We start from the raw sequence: 20501 nt of genomic DNA, 5'->3' as shown, positions 1-20501 counted from the left end.
TTCCACTAGGCCATGCCGCTTCTTCACTTAGACACATATCCTTATATTCTGCCATTTCCCCTATCTGCAATTTATTTTAATGTCCTTCTCCTGTAAATTACTTTTTACAGGGATCATGTTTAACAACTTCATTGTATTGTACACCCAATCAATCAATTGAATTTATCAAGTGTTTACTGTGTGCAGTGCGCGGTACTAATTGTTTGGGAGAGTACAATAGAGTTGGTAGGCTCTATGTATGTTCCCCGCCACAGCAAGTTTATAGTCTAGAGGGGGAGACGTACTATAAATAAATAAATTTCAGGTATGTACATAAGTGTTGTGGGGCTGGGAGGGGGGATGAGTAAGGGGGGCAAGTCAGGGTGACGCAGAAGGGACATGAGGAAAAGGAAAAGCAGGCTTAGTCGGGGAAGGCCTCCTGGAGGAGATGAGCTTCCAGTAAGTATTTCAATAATACTTCCCCAAGCACTTAGTACAGTGCTCTACACACACTAAGCGCTCAATAAATACATTGACTGATTGAGGTTTAAAACACAGTCCCTGTCTCGTGGGGCTCACAGTCTTTTTTTTTTAATGGCATTTATTAAGCGCTTACTATGTGCAAAGCACTGTCTTCAGTGGGAGGCAGAACCGGTATTTAAACCTCATTTCACAGAGGTAGAAACTGGGGCTCGGAGAGCTTAAGTGACTTGCCCAAGGTCACAGAGCAGGCAAGTGGCAGAACCAAGAATAGAAGCTAGGTCTCCTGCCTCCCAGCCCGTGCGCCTTCCTTTCGGCCACGCCGCTTCACCAAGTTTGAACTGAATTTCTCCATCTTCCTCCCTCTCAGTCCACCCCTCCCCACTTAGAGTGGCAGCCAGTGAGGGCAGGAATCGGGCTTCCACCCTTCCGAGCGCTCGAGTGCTCGGTGCAACGCTTTCCCTGGAGTAGCACTCAATACATCCCACTCTTTGAATCTTTCCTTATGTCCCCGGGACTTAGCACAGAGTTTGCACAAGGAAAGCGCTAAAACATAGTTTAATGCTGGTGCCAAACCTTTCCTGACAACTAGCCCATCAGTATATTAATATTTCTCCTCCTCATCATCATCAGTGGTATTTATTGAGTACTTTCTATGTACTAGATGTTTGGGAGAGTACAGTATAACGAGTTGGTAGACATGTTCTCTGCTCACAACGAGCCTACAGCCTAGAGGTGGAGGCATCATCATCAATCGTATTTATTGAGCGCTTACTATGTGCAGAGCACTGTACTAAGCGCTTGGGAAGTACAAATAGGCAGACATTAATGTTAGAAGAAATAAAAAGAGGAATTGTTCTTAGATACAGGAACTGAAGAAGCAAATGCAAGACGTGGTCACCTATAGCCAATTTATTCTGCCATTCACTCTCCCTGTTGGAAGTCCTACTCTTCTCATACTTTGGAGTCAGCCCCTATTTCACACGTGGAGTGATTCAGGACAAAAAACCAGGATATAGACAGAAATCCTCACCAATCTCTCAGGAGTTTGGGGAAGACTTCCCTCCTGAGACTTGAGGATTGTTTGAAAGAGGACTCAAAGGTGAGTTTAGTTCCCTCAGTTAGGGTGCACGTGGGCAAGGAGAGAGGTGAAATGGAGAGACCCTTTTACATATACATAGGGTATTTGTTATTAATGATAATAGTAATTATGGTATTTATTAAGTGCTTACTATGTGCCAGGCACTGTACTAAGCACTGAGGTGGATACAAGCAAATCGGGTTGGACACAGGCCCTGTCCTGCAGAGGGCTCACGTCTTAATCCCCATTTACAGATAAGGTAACTATGGCACAGAGAAGTGAAGTGACTTGCCCAAGGCCACACAGCAGACGGGTGACAGAGCCGGGATAAGCACTTACTTTGTGTCAGGCACTGTATTAACCGCTGGGGAAAAGATACAAGCTCCAGGAGGCCTTCCCAGACTAAGCCCCACCTTTCCTCTTCTCCCACTTCCTTCTGCATCCCCCTGACTGGTTCCCTTTACTCTTCCCCATTCCCAGCCTTCTGTACATATCTGTCATTTTATTTATTTGTATTCACGTCGGCCTCCCCCTCTAGACTGTAAGCTCGTTGTGGGCAGGGAATGTGTCTGTTTATTGTTGTATTGTACTCTCCCAAGCGTGCACTCAATAAATACAACTGAATGAATGAATGAATGTCTCACATGGGGCTTGCAGTCTTCATCCCCATTTTACAGATGAGGCTGCTGAGGCCTGGAAAGTGAACTGACTTGTCCAAGAGCGCACAGCAAACAAATGGTGGAGCCAGGATTAGAACCCAGGTCTCACTCTGAGGCTTTCCTGGTCCCACCAAGAGAAGTTCTCAGCCAATCGATCGATCAATCTGAGTGCCTGCGGAGTGCAGAGCCCTGTGTGTACTAAGAACTTGGGTGAATAGAATAATAATTCCAGTATTTCTGAAGTGCTTACTACATTCCAAACACTGTTCTGAGCACTGGAGTAGATACAATAGAATCAGATCAGACACAGCCTCGGTCCCAAACAGGGCTCACACTCCAGGACAGAGGGAGAATAATAATAATAGTAATAATAAAGGTATTTGTTAAGCGCTTACTATGTGTCAAGCACAGTAGATGGGGTAGATACAAGGTAATCAGCTTGTACCACTTGGGTCTCACAGTCTTAATCCCCATTTTACAGATGAGGTGACCGAGGCAAAGAGAAGTTAAGTGGCTCTCTCAAGGTCACAGAGCAGAACAGGCATTTCCTCACCATACAGATGAGGAAACTGAAGCGCTGAGAAGTTGAGTGATTTGCCTAAGGTCACACAGCGGTCAAGAGGCAGAGGTGGGGTTAGAACCCAGGTCCTTTGACTCCCAGGCACGGGAGTCCTACTAGGCCACATTGCTTCTCTAACCAGTTAATACATCAATCAATCATATTTAATGTGCAGAGTACTGTACTAAGTGCCTGGGAGAGTACAATACAAGAGAATTAGCAGACATGTTCCCAGCCCATAATGAGCATACAGTCTAGAGTCACAGCAAAATATATGTTCCCTGCCCTCAAGGAGATTACAAGGTGCTTCCTTCAGACAAGCAGCTACTGGGCCACATGCCAGGGAGGAAAGGACTCATTCATTCATCCATTCAATTGTATTTATTGAGCGCTTACTGTATGCAGAGCACTGTACTAAGCGCTTGGAAAGTACAATTCGGCAATAAGGAGAGACAATCCCTCCCTACCTTGCTACTGGCACCACCCCCAGACTGCCACCCAATATGGACACTTCCTTCATGGCCCTCAGCTGCCCTTCACACATCACCCAGAAAGAGCTGGGTTCTAATCCTGGCTCATCCACTTGTCTGCTGTGTGACCTTAGGCGAGTCACTTCACTTCTCCGTGACTCAGTTACCTCATCTGAAAATGGGGATTAAGACTGTGAGCCCCATGTGGGACAGGGACTGTGTCCAACCCAATTTCTCTGTATCCACCCCAGTGCTTAGTACAGTGCCTAGCACACAGTAAGTGCTTAACAAATATCACAACTATTATTATTATTATTATTATTATCCACTTCAGCACTTAGTACAGTGCCTGGCACATAGTAAGCACTGAACAAATGCAATTATTATTTATTATTACCTAGGCTGATATCTGAAGGTGGAGAGAGAGCGAGAGACAGAGAGACAAAGAGACAGAGGGTATTGGTAATAATAATGATGGCATTTATTAAGCACTTACTATGTGCAAAGCACTGTTCTAAGCGCTGGGGGGATACAAGGTGATCAGGTTGTCTAGACTGTGAGCCCACTGTTGGGTAGGGACCGTCTCTATATGTTGCCAACTTGTACTTCCCAAGCGCTTAGTACAGTGCTCTGCACACAGTAAGCGCTCAATAAATATGATTGAATGAAAGTGGCGGAGCTGGGATTAGAACCCATGACCTCTGACTCCAAAGCCCGTGCTCTTTCCACTGAACCATGCTGCTTCTCTATTGTTTATTTAAATAATATTTAAAGAGAGATGACACTATGAACACATGGGGGCTGAGGCAGTTTCCCACTAAACACAGAAAGAGACTTGGAGGTCTACTATTGAGCTGCAAATTCTTTTAGTAAAACAAGGCTCCCAGCTAACAGTCCTGGGGAAAGCAGGCACTCTCAGAGGGCAGGGTAGACAGGTTCCATACTCCACATTCCATAACTAAAAGTGCCATGAAACCAACAACATCAGCAACTATCAGTGCCCAGAAAATTTCTGTAGCGATTTCTAAAGATGCCTCCCACCTAGTTTCCTCTGATCGACAGACTCTGATGTCACAGGAGCCCAAAAGAAGGATTAAAAATACCAAATCAGCACACATCCTGCTGCAGACACTGCCTCCGGGGCTTGACCAATGTGTCTACCAACTCTGTCATATTGTACTCTCGCAAGCACTTAGTACAGGGCTCTGCATACAGTAAACACTCAATAAAAATGATTAACTGACTAGGTAGGTCTCTCCTCTAACAGGCAACCAGCTCCTAGCCCTGAATGAGACCACATTTCAGCCTCCTCCTGCTGTGGCATCTACTCTTCAATCAGAACCAGCACCCCTAGTCTTATCCCATGGGGTTTCCTCTTAGCACAAGCAGTTTCCCTGTCTAACATGGACCAAATTCCCCCTCGAGGCCTCTCCCCATCGTCTCTCAGCCTACCCAAGTCCCCTTGACTTTCCCTCTACTCCTCCTAGTCCTTCCAACATTTAGTTGGAGCTACACTTACGAAGAGCAATAAAGAGTGGCCTTCAGAAGGAAGCAAAATGTGAGAGTCAGGGTGAGGAGGCTGGGCCTGAAGCACAAAAAAATAAACCTCTGCCCTCCTCCCTGGGCTCCCCCATGACAAGTGGTCAGAAAATGGCGCCCATTGGTTTCCTCTGCACACTGACTATTTCCAGAAAGTTTATCTGCCCAAGACTCTGAAGGACCAAGAACTGCCCTTCCCCTAACTCAGATCGCGATTCTCGGTAAGCCATCTGATTCCAAACATTTGTTTCCCTTTCGATCCATCAGTTAATCGATCAGTGGTATTTACTGAGTGCTTACTGTGTGCGGAGCACGGTACTAAGTGCTTGGGAGAGTACAGAGTTGGTAGACATGATTCCTGCCCACGAGGAGCTCAGAATCTACAGTCAATCCGTGATATTTGTTGAGTCTCAAGTGCACCAGAAGCTAAATTCCTGCCCTCGAAAGGGCTGAGAATTTAGTGGAGGAGAATGGCTTTGTGGGAAGAGCATAGGCCTCCGAGTCAGAAGACCTGGGTCCTAATCGCAACATGCCTGCTGTGTGACTTTGGGCAAGTCACTTGGCTTCTCTGTGTCTTAGTTCCCTCATCTGTAAAATGGGGATTTAATACCTGTTCTCCCTTCTACTTAGATTGTGACCCCTACCTGGGACCGGGATTGTGTCTGACCTGATTATCTTGTGTCTTTCCCAGTGCTTAGAATAGTGCTTAACAAATACCACAATTATTATTAGTAGGCAGAAATCAATGATTTACAACCAGTAGGAGCAGGCGGAAGAATAAGGATGTAATGGGCTTTGCTCTTCATCTCTCAGGATGGTGTGTATGGCTTCATTCCATGATGCCTGTGCGCTTGAGAATCTAGCTGATTCATTCATTCATATTTAGTGAGTGCTTACTGTATGCAATGTACTAAGCGCTTGGAAAGTACAATTCAGCAATAGCGAGGGACAATCCCTGCTACTGGCACCACCCCCTGCTCTCTGCGGGTCAGAAAAGAGTACTAATAATTGTGGTGTTTGTTAAGCACTTACTTTGTGCCATGTACTATACTAAGCGCTGGGGTAGGTACTAAGATCATCAGGGCCCACATAAGGCTCACAGTCTAAATAGGAGGGAAAACAGGCTTTGAATCCCCATGACAGATGAGGGAACTGAGGCACAGAGAGGTCATCCAGCGGGCAAGTGGTGAAGCCAGGATTAGAACCCAGGACCTCTGGCTCCCAGGCCCGTGATCTTTCCGCTAGGCCCCGCCGCTTCCCAGCAGGGGCTGCGTCTGAGAATCAGACCTCGCTTTAATAATAATTGTAGTATTTGTTCAGTGCTTACTATGTGCCAGGCATTATACTAAGCGCTGGGGTGGATACAAAGAAATCGGGTCCTTGTTCCACATGGGGTTCACGGTCTTAATCCCTATTTTACAGATGAGGTCACTGAAGCCCAGAAAAGTGAAGTGACTTGCCCAGGGTCCTACAGCAGACAAGCGGCAGAGCCGGGATCAGAACCCAGGTCCTTCTGACTCCCAGGGCCACGCTCTAATAATAATTATGGTATTTGTTAAACACGTACCGTGTCACGCACTGTACCAAGTGCTGAACCCTAAGCAAATAGGGCTGGACACAGTCCCTGTCCCACATGGGGCTCACAGTCTCAATCCCCATTTTACAGATGAGGTAACTGAGGCCTAGAAAAGTGAAGTGACTTGCTCAGGGTCCCGCAGCAGGCAAGCGGCGGAGCCGGGGTCGGAACTGATGACCTTCTGACTGCCGGGCCCGTGCTCTATCCACTAGGCCACGGCGCTTCCCGCTCCAAGTCCTCCAGAAGGTTACCTGTTACATTCTTCTACGAGGGCCTCCCGCTCCTCCTTGCTGGGGTTCTTCTGCCGGTCGTAGGCCTGGTACAAGATTTGCTGGGACGCGGGGCCCCATTTGAAGCGGTTGCGACGCATCTTCTTGCTGGCGGGCTCAGAGCAGGTGTCGTCGGGCGGCCCGGCCCCCTGGCTCTGCTGGCTGAACTCTGGAAAGAGAAACAGCAGCTGATCCTGACTGCTTTTGTCTGTCATAGTTCCAGAACTCTGGACTGTCTGGTTGAATTCTGAAAGAGAAAGGGGTAGATTTGATTGGGCCTTGAGCCTCCGCCACTCTGATGAGAAACAAGCAAACAGACATGCAGAAAAACCTTCACTTTCCTACCCCAGAGTTGTCCTTGGGACTCTGAGGGGCAGACCCCCATTTCCCCCTCCCCGTCCCCACCCCAGATCTGACACATCAGACGATTTTTTTTTTTCGGGATCGATTTTTTTTCGGGAGCAGCTCAAACACAGCCGCCATTGTTTCCGAGGCAATTTGTTTCCCCCGCTGGCTGGCTGGGCTGCAGACCTGAGGGAAGACACCAGAATTCACAGGCCTTTCCCCTTGTTTTGTTGATTTCAAGGGGATGAGCTTTGCACAAAACATTTTAAAGTCAAAGCTCTGTGGAAAGCTGCTCATTGGCACTATTTTCACCCAGAAAATCCATTCAGGACAGTGAATGGCTACCCTGCTGAGCTATCTCAGCTGGCTTGCATCTTCGGAGTTTAGTGCTTTGGAAATAAACTGTTTTAACACCCCGAAGAACAACCCTGAGTCAGTGAATATCCTGATTGCATGTAGCCTCACCAACTCAGAACTCTCTCTCACGTACACAAAGTCACAACACTACATAGGTGTGTTAGACCCCCTAACTCAGTCACCCAAAATACATTGCCTCAGGACCAGTCAAGAGTAAGGTCTTGCTAATCTGCTTAGAAATCAGGGAAACAAATTAGGCAGAAGGTTGACCTTTCCCTTCTGATGATTTAGCTAGGATACTATCTCTGCACTAGGGATGGACTTCCCCATTTCACAGATGAAGGGAAAGAGGAGTCTTTGTCTTTGTCAAGGATACAAACCAGGAATAGTAACCTACTCCCTCTCACTCCCTATCTGGGGCATCAAAGCTTTAAATAACAACCAACCTCCTAGAGCAAGTGGGCAGATTGGCACACAGGAAAGGGGCAAGTCATTGGGAGAGAGATGGCATATTCTGCCTCCAGATGCCCCTTTGCGGAAGGGTCCCATTTCCATTTTGGCTCCACGGCAAATGGAAAACCGCAGACGGTCTAGAGTTTAGATCTGATTTGCGGATGAGCTCATTCTTTGCTGAGCGGCTTAGTGTCAGCACAATCGATCAATCGCATTTATCAAGTGCTTACTATGTGCAGAGCACTGTACTAAGCGCTTGGGAGAGTACGATAAAACAGAATTAGCAGGCCCATTAGTTAATTAGCAGCACAAGTTAGTAAGGGGTTTTATCCAGGCGTTCGGCCTCTGGGCTGGTGGATAAGACTACTTTAGTTCTGCTTTCAGATCTGCCACTGCCGCACTAAATCGGATTTGCCTCCCTGTACCTCGATCTTGTCTGTCTTCACCCTTGTTCACAGCCTTCAATCGTATTTACTGAGTGCTTACTGTATTTACTGACTGTACTAAACACTTGGGAGAGTACAATACAAGAGTGTTGGTAGACACAATCCCTACCCTCAAGGAGTTTACAGCCTAGTGGAGGAGCTTACAATCTGGTGAGCTCTGTCTCTCAGTTCTTGAAGAACTCAGCCCAATTTCGTCACTAATTCCCTTACGCTTCCATTATTTTCTAAAAATAATGAGAGTGATAATTATAATTGTGGTATTTATTAAGCACTTACTATGTGTCCTCTGGAACTCCCTCCCCCTTCATATCTGACTGCCATCTTTAAAGCCCTACTAAAATCATATCTCTTTCAAGAGGTCTTCCCTGTCTTATATTGCACTCTCCCCAGCACTTAGTACAGTGCTCTACACACAGTAAGTGCTCAATAAATATAATTGAATGAATAACCCCTCATCCCCCCACTGAATTCATTCTCCCCTCTACCTTGCCTACGCACCCGGGTGTGTACCCTATAAGCTCTTTGATGCTTACTCTGCCTTTAGCTCCATAGCGTTTAAGTACATATTCATACACTCTGCCGTTTTCCCTCGTTGTAACTTCTTTTAATGTATTGTCTTCCCGCTAGAACGTTAGATCTTGTCAAGCAATTCTATTGTTCACCCCATTAGACCCCGGACAGGGCTCATGTCTACCAACAGAGAAGCAGTGTGGCTCAGTGAAAAGAGCACAAGCTTTGGAGTCAGGGGTTCAAATCCCAGCTCTGCCAATTGTCAGCTGTGTGACTTTGGGCAAGTAGCTTAACTTCTCTATGCCTCAGTTACCTCATCTGTAAAATGGGGATTAAGACTGTGAGCCCCCCTCCCCCCCCCACGCCGTGGGACAATCTGTTCACCTTGTGACCTCCCCAGCGCTTCGAACAGTGCTTTGCACATAGTAAGCGCTTAATAAATGCCATCATCATTAACTCTACTGTATTGTACTCTTCCAAGTGCTTAGTACAGTGCTCTGCATACTGTAAGTGCTCAATAAATACAATTGAATGAATAACCCCTCATTCCCCCATTGTATTCATTCTCCCCTCTAGATCTGTTGATTGATTGATTTGTCTGTGACCAATTATGGTTCTTCAACACTCACTTTCCTATCGGTTATCCCAGAATGCTAAAAGATAGTCAATTATTCATTTATTCATTCAATCGTATTTATTGAGTGCTTACTGCATTTATTGACTGTACTAAACACTTGGGAGAGTACAATACAATAGAGTTGGCAGACACAATCCCTACCCTCAAGGAGTTTACAGCCTAGTGGAGGAGCTTACAATCTGGTCTATGAGCTCTGTCTCTCAGTTCTTGAAGAACTCAGCCCAGTTTCATCACTAATTCCCTTATGCTTCATTATTTTCCAAAAATAATGAGAGTAATAATAATAATTGTGGTACCTATTAAGCACTTACTATGTGTCAAGCTCTGGATTTAGCACTAGGGTAGAAATAAAGTAGTCAGGTCAGGCATCATCCCAGTCTCTCATTGAGTTCACAGTCTGATATCAAATAAATCTGAGCTGGGGGAAAAAAGCTAAATTTTTCCTAAAAATAAAATTTGAGATGCCAACTTCTGTGCTCATGCCTGGTGGGTCCCCAAATTCAGCTCCTGTGACCAGTTTGTCTGTGAATAAAAACTACACCTATTGGAAAGAGGCCTGGGAGTAAGGACCTGGATTCCAATTTCGGCTCTGCCACTTGTCTGCTCTGTGACCTTAAGCAAGTCACTTAATTTCTCTGTGTCTCAGTTACCTCATTTGCAAAATGGGGATTAAGACCATGATGACCACGTGGGACACAGGCTAGTTTTTATCTACCCCATCACTTAGTACAGTGACTGGCGCATAGTAAGCGCTTAACAAATACCATTTTTAAAAACAATGCCGGGAGCCTTCTCTTCTACAGGTGAATAAAGGCAGATTAATAGGACAGTTTGTTTTTCTAAACTTTCCAAGGGAATTCTTTTTCCCCCCCTCACTCTCTTCCTCCTCCCACCCACTTTCCTTCCCTTCTTCCCTCTGACTTTTCCAGGATGATTTAACAGAGAATTAATGGAGGCGGCTCCCTCCCTGCAGGCTCCAGAATTTGAGGGGAGTCTCCCAGGTGATTAAAGAAATCTCTGGGCTTTCTTGCTTCATGCAGCTTCTTGCTACCCCTCCTGCACTTGCAGCTTTGTAGCTGTCCTGGGGCAGACAGCTCATCTTGGTTCAGGTGTGTCTGAATCTTTCCCATGCCCGGTTTGTACACCACAGATCTAAGTGGCTTCCACACCCAACCTAACTGCCCTTTCCACTCTCCCATTTCTGCATTTGAGGAGACAGAGAAGTGACCAACGTAGAAAGGTCCCCGAGACCGGGTCGGGCAGCATTTTATTCAGAAAGACTCACTCCTTGACATGCGTTCAAGAGTTCATTATCAACGCAGGAAGATTTCCAGGAATCCTGCCTTACCGAATCACGGGGTGGGAGGCAGACTCCTTTCTGGGGTTACTGTGGCTGGGCATGGGTTAGCAAGAGAGGGAGCTCGATGTGGGCAGCGGGGTTGGAGAGGCTTGCCCGGGTGTCAGAATGCCTAGGAATGGACAAAAAAGTGATCTGATATTTGGTGCCCGGTGAAGCAGCAAGAACTGGCTCTGACCAGAGCATCACCAACTCTGCTCACCTTCTGGGGACTGGATTTTTCAATTTTAATCCTCTGTGATGGGGCAACCCAGACTCCAGGCATTACTACAGCAATTTTTCCAATTGAAATCTCTTTTGTAGTTTGTCCAACAAGCATGAAGAGTCCCCAGATATACTTTTGCCATTTGACATCTCTTTTTATGTTGCCAACTTGTACTTCCCAAGCGCTTAGTACAGTGCTCTGCACACAGTAAGTGCTCAACAAATACAATTGATTGATTGATTTTTCCATCCTAAAATTCTTGACTTCCTGCAGGCACCAAACCCGGTTGAAATGCACCTCTTATGGGGTGATGTTTACGGGGCACCGGACAGAATTCCTGGACCTCCCCTCAGTACTCTGGAAAGAAGAATTTCCAGCCCAGGGAAGAAGGCAAACGCTGATTCTCCTAGGAAGTGCCCCCAAAGGATCACAAATCCCCACCCTAAGGCTAAAGTCAATGCAGTAAGTCTTATTTAAGGGACTTCATTGCCGGCCTTAAAAGGAAGGAAGGCTGAATGCACCTAGACAATGAGATTACATAAACAGGCCTGAGAACCGTCACATCGAGCACTAAAGGGAAAAGAAATGAGGGCCGCAAAGAACGATACCCATGTTAACCACGAAAGGGGTAAAACCCACACTGATAATTGATAGACAAAATCAAAGAATGCTTTCTTCCAGTTACATGGCACTCAAAAAGAGCTCAGCGGTTTCCAATCCCTGAGCTTTAGAAAAAAGAATCTTATAGTGCCTGCTAAGGCCAGTAGGAGAATTATCGGTTCGAAAAGAAAATCTGAGATTGGGGAGAGGAAATGGAATTTCCCAGCCATAGCTTTCGGTACAGACACTCTGCTACCTCCGCATGTCCTCTCCTGGTATCTGCTTCCCTCCGGGATAGGGCTAGTCAAGGGTTCCAGGGTCTGTCCAGTTATAATAATTATAGCACTTGTTAAGGGCTTACTATATGCCAAGCACTGTTCTAAGTGCCGGGGTAAATACAAGTTAATCAGGTTGGACACAGTCCCTGTTCTACATGGGGCTTACACTCTTACTCCCATTTTACAGATGAGGTAACTGAGGCACAGGGAAGTGAAGTGACTTGCCCAACACCACACAGCAGACACGGGGCAGAAGCCGGGATTAGAATCCTGGTCCTTCTGACTCCCGGGCCCCTACTGTATCCCCTAAACCACGTTGCATCTAGCAAACTCTAGCAACTCATTTCACCACCAGCCTCAGTTCCCCTCTCCCATGAGGGGACAGAGTGAGGGGCAATTGTTAAAATCGTCGTTCGTCCATCTGCCTCCTCAGGAGCAGTTCATTCATTTTAAACGTATTTATTGAGTGCTACTTTGTAACTCTTGGTGGAACAGTCCGAGAATGACTATGCACAACCTTCTGGACATTAAGGGTTAACCCTAAGTGACCCCCCCCCCCGACAACTAGGACGTTGGCTGTGATTCTGTGTGAGAAATCAATTCTACCCTTCAGCCTCAGAGATCAAGTTTATCAGGATTTGGAGTTTCCTTAATGATGGAGAAACTGAGGCAACTCCCTGGGAGTAAGTGATTTAGCGAAGATCACCCATCCGGTCGGAGCAGAGGGGAGTTTGGTGTGCCCCGTTCTCGTGACTTCTTTCCCAGAGATTCTGAACTAGGGGATTCCAGGCCCCTCCAGTGGAAGCAAATGCAGCCCAAACCAAACCATCCCATGACGTGAGACGGGCCAGGAATTTTAGGGCGAAAAGCCCCAAAACCACAGAGGGAGGGAGCTGAGGCGATACTTACGTCTAAGGATCTCCCGCTGCTTCCTGACATACCAGGTGTAGAGTGCTGCTCGCTTCTGCGTCTTCATGGGGGTCCCCTTGTTGAGGTGCTGGGAGAGGTGGGACTGGTTTAGGCCTGTGACGTCCACCACCTCCCGCTGGGGAATGTTGTGCTGTTGCATGTATCCTTTGATCATTTTCGCAGCCCTCCAGGGGTCCTCACTGAACAGGAAATCAGGAAAAACAGGAGTTAGGACACTTGAGGAGACCTGTCCTCCAGCCTAGGCACCTGCTCCAAGCCCTAGCATTCATTCATTCATTCTTTTTTTAATGATGATGGCGTTTGTTAAGCGCTTACTATGTGCCAAGCACTGTTATAAGCGCTGAGGGGGATACAAGTTGTCCCAGTCTTAATGGGACAACAGTCTTAATGGGGCTCACAGTCTTAATCCCCATTTTGCCAATGAGGTAACAGGCACAGAGAAGTTAAGTGACTTGCCCAGTCACAAAGCAGACAAGTGGCATAGCTAGGATTAGAACCCATGACCTCTGACTCCCAAGCCCTTACTCATTCCACTGAGACACGCTGCTTTTAGTCAGTTGTATTTATTGAGCACTTCCTGCGTGCAGAGCACTGTAATAATGTTAATAATAATAATTTTGGCATCTGTTAAGCACTTACTCTGTGCCAGGTACTGTACGAAGTGTTGGGGTGGATACAAGCATATCGAGTTGATCACAGTCCCTGTCCCACATAGGGCTCACAGTCTTAATCCCCATTTTACAGATGAGGGGACTGAGGCCCAGAGAAGTGAAGTGACTTGCCTAAGGTCACACGGCAGACACGCGGCAGAGCTGGGGTTAGAGTCCATGACCTTCTGACTCCCAAGTCTGGGCTCTACCCACTATGCCAGGTACTAAGCTCTTGAGAAATTACAATATAACAATAAAGAGAAACTTCCCTGCCCACAACGAGCTTACAGTCCCATCAGTCACAGTCTGGGGAAATAATAATGGTGGTATTTAAGCGCTTACTATGTGCCAAGCACTGTTCTAAGTGCTGGCACTGTTCTTGGTTGCAACCCCAGGCCCAGACATGAAACTCGTGAGCTGACCTGGTGACCCCGGTATCTTAGAGAAAGATGGGTGGGGTAACAATCAATCAATCGGTCAATAAATACTACTTACAGCACACCTTCTGAGGGCAGAATACTGTACTAGAACAGTACAGGAAAAGCAGCATGGTTCAGTGGAAAGAGCACGGGCTTTGGAGTCAGAGGTCATGGGTTCAAATCCCGGCTCTGCCAATTGGCAGCTGTGTGACTTTGGGCAAGTCACTTCACTTCTCTGGGCCTCAGTTACCTCATCTGTGAAATGGGGATTAAGACTGTGAGCCCGCCGTGGGACAACCTGATCACCTTGTATCCTCCCCAGCGCTTAGAACAGTTCTTTGCACATAGTAAGCGCTTAAAAATGCCATTATTATTATTATTATTATTATTAGAACCTTGGGAGGGTGTTTTTTTTAAGTATTTACAAAGCACTTACTCTGTGCCAGGCACTGTACTAAGCATTGGGATAGCTAGACACAGTCCATGTCCCACATGGGGCTCCTAGTCTTCATCCCCATTTTACAGATGAGGTCATTGAGGCCCAGAGAAGTGACTTGCCCGATGTCACCGGGCAGACATGTGGCAGAGACGGGATTAGGGTCCTTCTGATTCCCAGGCCGGTGCTCTATCTACTAGACCACGGCGCTTCTCGTGCAACAGAGTTAGACGACAAAACCCCGCCCTCAAGGAGTTTATAATAATGGCGAGGCTTGCAGAAATGGGATTTGACTGACCAAGCTAGAAAATTAACCAAATACTTATCTGGGCAAGAGCTACGGCTTTCCTAATGACTTTCTTTCCTCCCCCTCTCTGTTCCTTCCCTGCCAGAATGTGACTATTTGAAAAAGTACTTGGAGATCTTCAGTCAAGAAGCACTAAAAATATAAATGTGTATATTCTGGGGCTGGGCTTTAACCAGGTTGGTGTGTGGGAGGTACTCTGTCCATTTTAATTCCAGTTTGGACCCTGGCCAAATTGCTTTCCCTCTAGGTGACTCGGTTTCTGGTCTGTAAAAATGCAAAGGGGTAGGCGGAAGGGCTCCCTAGGTAAGGGAAGTGATTTGTGATTTTAAGGTCCTCGGAAAGTGCCAAGAATTCTCATCCACTAACTCCAAAACCTGAACACCTCCACTGAAGCCACAGTCACCCCCCACCCCCACACACAAAAACTCGGGGTGCTCAGAAAAATGAAGACAAACCCGGGGAAAATTAGAGGTTGAAATGGATAAATAATGCATGAGAAGTGTCAATCTCGTTAAGGCGACTGGTTAGAAAAGTCCTGGAAGTGTTTTGTCGGAGTCCTTAATAAAAGTCTAAATTTACCCTATTGGCTTTACCAGACATGCAAACACTTTTTCATTTCTAGTTAACAGAGTTCTGCGGAGACAGAAATCATTTTGAAGGCGAGTGATTTTCTGAAAGCTTTTTGTCTAGAAAAAACCAAACAACCCTAAGAGATATTTCAGTGCAGGACTAAAAATGTGCTCTATTCAAAAGAGTCTTCAAAAATCTATTTGTGACTTAAAGTCCTTTGAGTTATCGATAAAATTCTGGCATCCATTTTTCCTCTGCCTCTTATGTGTGTTTTAAACTACATAGAAATGGTATCTAAAATGTAGAACTAAGACAACAATGTCCAACACGGGGGAATATGTTTTGTTTAAAGATCCGATCTAGGACACCATAACCCAAAATGTGCTTATAATTTTGATTATGTTGGTATATAAACTACGTTTTTTCCTTTGTAAATTTACCCACATAATAAAAGTAGAAAAAGTAGTTTAGGCGAATTCCTTAAAAAAAATTAAAAATTAAAAAACATCAAGCAAACTACCTCGGAACAAAATCAATCAATTGTATTTATTGAGTGCTTACTGTGTGCAGAGCACTGTACTAAGCGCTTACAAAATTTTGAATACAAAATGTATTCCTTTCCTTAATTGTAATCAAGACCTTTGAATTTTAACGACTGAGGCTAGTAATTCACGGTGAATTGGCCATTAAGCTAGTGTATATTGGGGAATATATTTAGCAATAGCAAACATCCCTCTCCTGCATTGTTAAATAAATTCAGGAGAAACGGGCTTCGTTCTCATTTTGTAAGAATGCCGAATTTGTAGGTTAACCAACTGAAAATTAGCCATTTCCCGACACACACAGTGCCCCGAATTCATAAATCATTTCGAATTTACGAAAAAAAATTGAGAACAAAAAAAAACAAAACGAATTTAGTACTACGAACTTTTATAAAAACAAAAAAGTTCGTTTGATCTATTTATGTTTGTGCTTCTGTATATACATATCTATGTCTCTGTTCCAGAATGATAAGCGTTCTACTAAGATGCATTTAAACGACAGAGATCACCCAGATTTTAAAAAGATATTTGCATCAGGGACGCAGGTCCGATCATAGATCGTTTGTTAAAGGAGCAAAAACTATTATTTCAGGAGTGGCTAAAGGAATTTGGGTTTCTAAAACCATTTAGTGGCATCGGGTTTTTTTTCATGGTTTCGGAGACGAAATTTTTTTCTTAGCTCTTTGACCACCCTGAGTTTTTTCTCCACGCGCAAGTGGAAGGAAGGAAACCCTCCCGGAGGAGGAATCGTTTTCTTGCGTTCACCGAATTTTACGGCGAATTGTACAGTGGTGGTGGGGGGAACCTTTATTTTTTTAAACCTCAAGCGCCCTAGAAATTGTCCAGAAAATTTCCAGACACTCTTTTCAGCGCTTAGAACAGTGCTTTGCACATAGTAAGCGCTTAATAAATGCCATCATTATTATTTTAAGGCACTCTCCCCCTTCTAGACTGTGAGCCCACTGTTGGGTAGGGTCTCTATCTGTTGCCAACTTGGACTTCCCAAGCGCTTAGTCCAGTGCTCTGCACGCAGTAAGCGCTCAATAAATACGATTGATTGATTGATTAAGGGGCCAATTTTGGAGACGACGGGGGAATTAACAAATGACTCCTCCCGATTCAGGTGTATTTGCCAGGGCCGGTCACAAATAACCACATTTCTGGTGGCGACTCCGGGCCAGCCTTTGAGGTGATCTGAATTTTCATTCGATCGTATTTTCTGAGCGCTTACGGTGTGCAGAGCGCTGTGCTAAACGCTAGGGAAAGGACCAAGGATTTGTACATATCTTTTTACTCTATTTATTTAATTTATTTGTACACATCTATTCTACTTATTTTATTTTGTTAGTATGTTTGGTCTCTGTCTCCCCCTTTTAGACTGTGAGCCCACTGTTGGGTAGGGACTGTCTCTATATGTTGCCAATTTGAACTTCCCAAGCGCTTAGTACAGTGCTCTGCACATAGTAAGCGCTCAATAAATACGATTGATGATGATGATGACCTCCGACTATATAAGAGACGCATTCTCGGCTTCCCAACGAGGTGGATTTCTAGCCAAATGTCCAGGGAAGCGGGTTCAGCTGGCCTGTAGGCCGCAGGTGTCGGTCGCCCTCCTGGGCCTGGGCCAGTCCTTCTGGCCCTGGGCCACCAGGACCGGCTGCGGTCCTCGATCCCATTGCAGCTCCTCAGGATTTGGGTGACTCCTGCACTTAAAATCCTACTTTAGATCCCTCCAACTGCGGACTGGTGCGGGGTGGAAACGGGCTAGGAGTCGAGGGGGCGAGGGGACCCCTTGGCTCGGTGGGAAGAGCCCGGGATTGGGTGTCAGAGGTCATGGGTTCTAATCCCGGCTCCGCCACTTAGCTGGGTGACTTTGGGCACTTCTCTGGGCCTCAGTTCCCTCATCTGTCAAATGGGGATGAAGACTGCGAGCCCCACGTGGGACAACCCGGTTACCTTCTGTCCGCCTCCAGCTCTTAGAACAGTGCTTGGCACATGGTAAGCGCTTAACAAATACCAATCAATCGTATTTATTGAGCGCTTACTGTGTGCAGAGCACTGTACTGAGCGCTTGGGAAGTACAAGTTGGCAACATATAGAGACAGTCCCTACCCAACAGTGGGTTCACAGTCTAAAAGGGGGAGACAGAGAACAAAACCAGACTAACAAAATAAAATAGATATGTACAAGTAAAATAAATAGAGTAATAAATATGTACAAACATATATACAGGTGCTGTGGGGAAGGGAAGGAGGTAAGATGGGGGGGACGGAGAGGGGGAATCTTTGGGTGTGCATATGCCGGTGTGTTTTTGTGGTTGTGTGGGGAAGGAATAATACCACTATTATTATTATTTCGTTGAGACTCCCCTCAAGGGCCCGGGTCAAGGTGAATGTTTTATTTTGTCGCCTGTCTCCCCCTTCTAGACTGTCGGCCCGTTGTTGGGTCTCTCTATGTTGCCGACTTGTACTTCCCAAGCGCTTAGTACAGTGCTCTGCACACAGTAAGCGCTCATCAGTACGACTGAATGTGAAAGAGCGAAGGTGGGCGGTTGAAGGTCTCCGAGGGAGCAGTTGTGTGTCTGTATGTTGCGTGTGCGCCTCTCCTTGAACGGTTTACGACTTCCCCGACGAATAACCCGCCTCTCTACGGGGCCGAATCCCAGCCGTCCGTCTATCTTTCTGTTGATGATTTATAGAAATAAATTAATACCAGCCCGGCTCCACGTGCGCGGCCTCCTCGGTGTCACCCGCGCTCTGCCCGCTCGAGGGCCCCGGGGGTGGGCGACTTATGTTGCCGACTTGGACTTCCCAAGCGCTTAGTACAGTGCTCTGCACACAGTAGGCGCTCAATAAATACGATTGATTGATTGACTGGGGAGATGGGGAGGGTCGGATGGGCCTCCCCCAGGGCCCAGGCCCAAACTCCCCCGGCGACCGGTCCGGCTTTGGGGTGAGACAATCACCCCCTTTTTCCCGGGAGGAGGTTGGGGCGGCCCGGGGACCCGCGTTATACCCCGAACCGCCGTCCTTCTCGAAAAACGCGCTCAGGGAGAGCGGGGGAGGCCGCGCTGAAGCAGGGCGGACCTTGGGGACGGCGCGGCCGGCTCTCCGCCCTACCCTCCCCGCCTCCCCACACAACCACAAAAGCACACCGGCATATGCACAGCCCAAAATTCGCCTGGACACACACACAGCCACAAAACCACACCGGCCTGGACACACACACACAGCCACAAAACCACTCCGGCATATACACACCCAAAGATTCGCCTCTCACACGGAGTCACAAAACCACACCGGCATATACACACCCAAAGATTCGCCTCTCACACAGAGTCACAAAACCACACCGGCATATACACACCCAAAGATTCGCCTGGACACACACACACACACACACAACCACAAAACCACACCGGCCTATACACACCCAACGATTCGACCGCACACACACAGCCAAAAAATCGCACCTGCAAATACACACCCAACGATTCGCCCAGACACAGTCGCCCACTTGCACTGTGACTGTGAGCCCACTGTTGGGTAGGGACTGTATATGTTGCCAACTTGTACTTCCCAAACGCTTAGTACAGTGCTCTGCACACAGTAAGCGCTCAATGAATACGATTGATTGATTACACATACCACACATATACGCACCTTGGCATCCACACATGCCCACACCGGCACACCCACTCACACCCACACTGACACGTATCCATACGACTGGCATCTATTCATACACCCACACACACGAGAACACTCCACACCCACGCATAGGTATATATATATATATATATATATATATATATATACACATATATATATATGTATAGGTGTGTACATAAATAACGTATATCCACGTACCCCGGTGCAAAACTCATATATACTATACACACGCAGACGCGTACACTTGTACAGGTAAACCTCTAGAATGGGAGCTCGTTGTGGGCAGGGAATGCGTTTGACGTTATATCGTACTCTCCCGAGCGCTTACTACAGTTCTTTGCACTCAATAAGCGCTCAATACGATTAATAATAATAATAATAACATACGTCTATATCCCCATACAGTGGGCTGGGGCCCACTCCTACACACACACACACACACACACACACACACACACACACAGAGCTATGCGTCCCGGCTCCGCCACTCATCTGCTGTGTGACCTTGGGCAAGTCACTTTACTTCTCTGTGCCTCAGTTCCCTCATCTGTAAAATGGGGGTTAGAGACTGTGAGCCCCGTGTGAGACAAGGAACTGTGTCCGGCCCGGTTTGGGCGGATCCAGCGCTTAATACAGTGCCTGCCACATAGTAAGCGCTTAACATTCATTCAATCGTATTTACTGAACGCTTACTGTGCGCAGAGCACTGTACTAAGCGCTCGGAAAGTACAATTCGGCAACAAATAGTCTAGAAATACCACCATCACCACCGTCATTATTATTGTTATTCAAATGGAGATAGAGACTGTGAGCCCCAAGGGGACTAATGTGTCCGGCCCCGTTTGGGTGAATCCACCCCGGCGCTTAGTACAGGGCCTGCCACATAGTAAGCGCTTAACAAATACCACCACCATCCTCATTATTATTGTTATTCAAATGGGGGCTGACACTGTCTATCCGGCCCGATTCTGGGGGGATTCCAGTGCTTAGTACAGTGTCTGCCACTCATAATGAGCGTTTAACGAATACCAGTGCTTTGCACATAGTAAACGCTCAATAAATGCCATCATTATTATTATTATTACCACCACCATCCTCATTATTATTATTCAAATGGTGATTGAGACTGTGTGTCCGGCCCGATTAGGGGTGGATCCCACCCCAGCGCTTAGTACA

At 46.6% G+C, this 20501-nt stretch overlaps 1 protein-coding gene across 2 annotated transcripts in view; it reads right to left on the bottom strand.

The window, feature by feature from the left end:
- Positions 1–20501, bottom strand: part of HNF1B (HNF1 homeobox B) — a 90803-nt gene that overhangs the window by 68339 nt on the left and 1963 nt on the right. The window contains exons 2-3 of one of the 2 annotated variants that reach the window (XM_038759773.1): positions 12710–12909; positions 6595–6859 (exon numbers count right to left, since the gene is read on the bottom strand). In XM_038759773.1, the coding sequence (XP_038615701.1) occupies positions 6595–6859; positions 12710–12909 (465 nt within the window). The remainder of the gene's footprint in view (positions 1–6594; positions 6860–12709; positions 12910–20501) is intronic. The other variant, XM_038759774.1, reaches the window with a different exon arrangement.

Source organism: Tachyglossus aculeatus, chromosome 17 (genome assembly GCF_015852505.1).
Source record: "Tachyglossus aculeatus isolate mTacAcu1 chromosome 17, mTacAcu1.pri, whole genome shotgun sequence".
NCBI lineage: Eukaryota > Metazoa > Chordata > Mammalia > Monotremata > Tachyglossidae > Tachyglossus > Tachyglossus aculeatus.
This window is presented reverse-complemented; position numbering and strand designations above follow the sequence as displayed.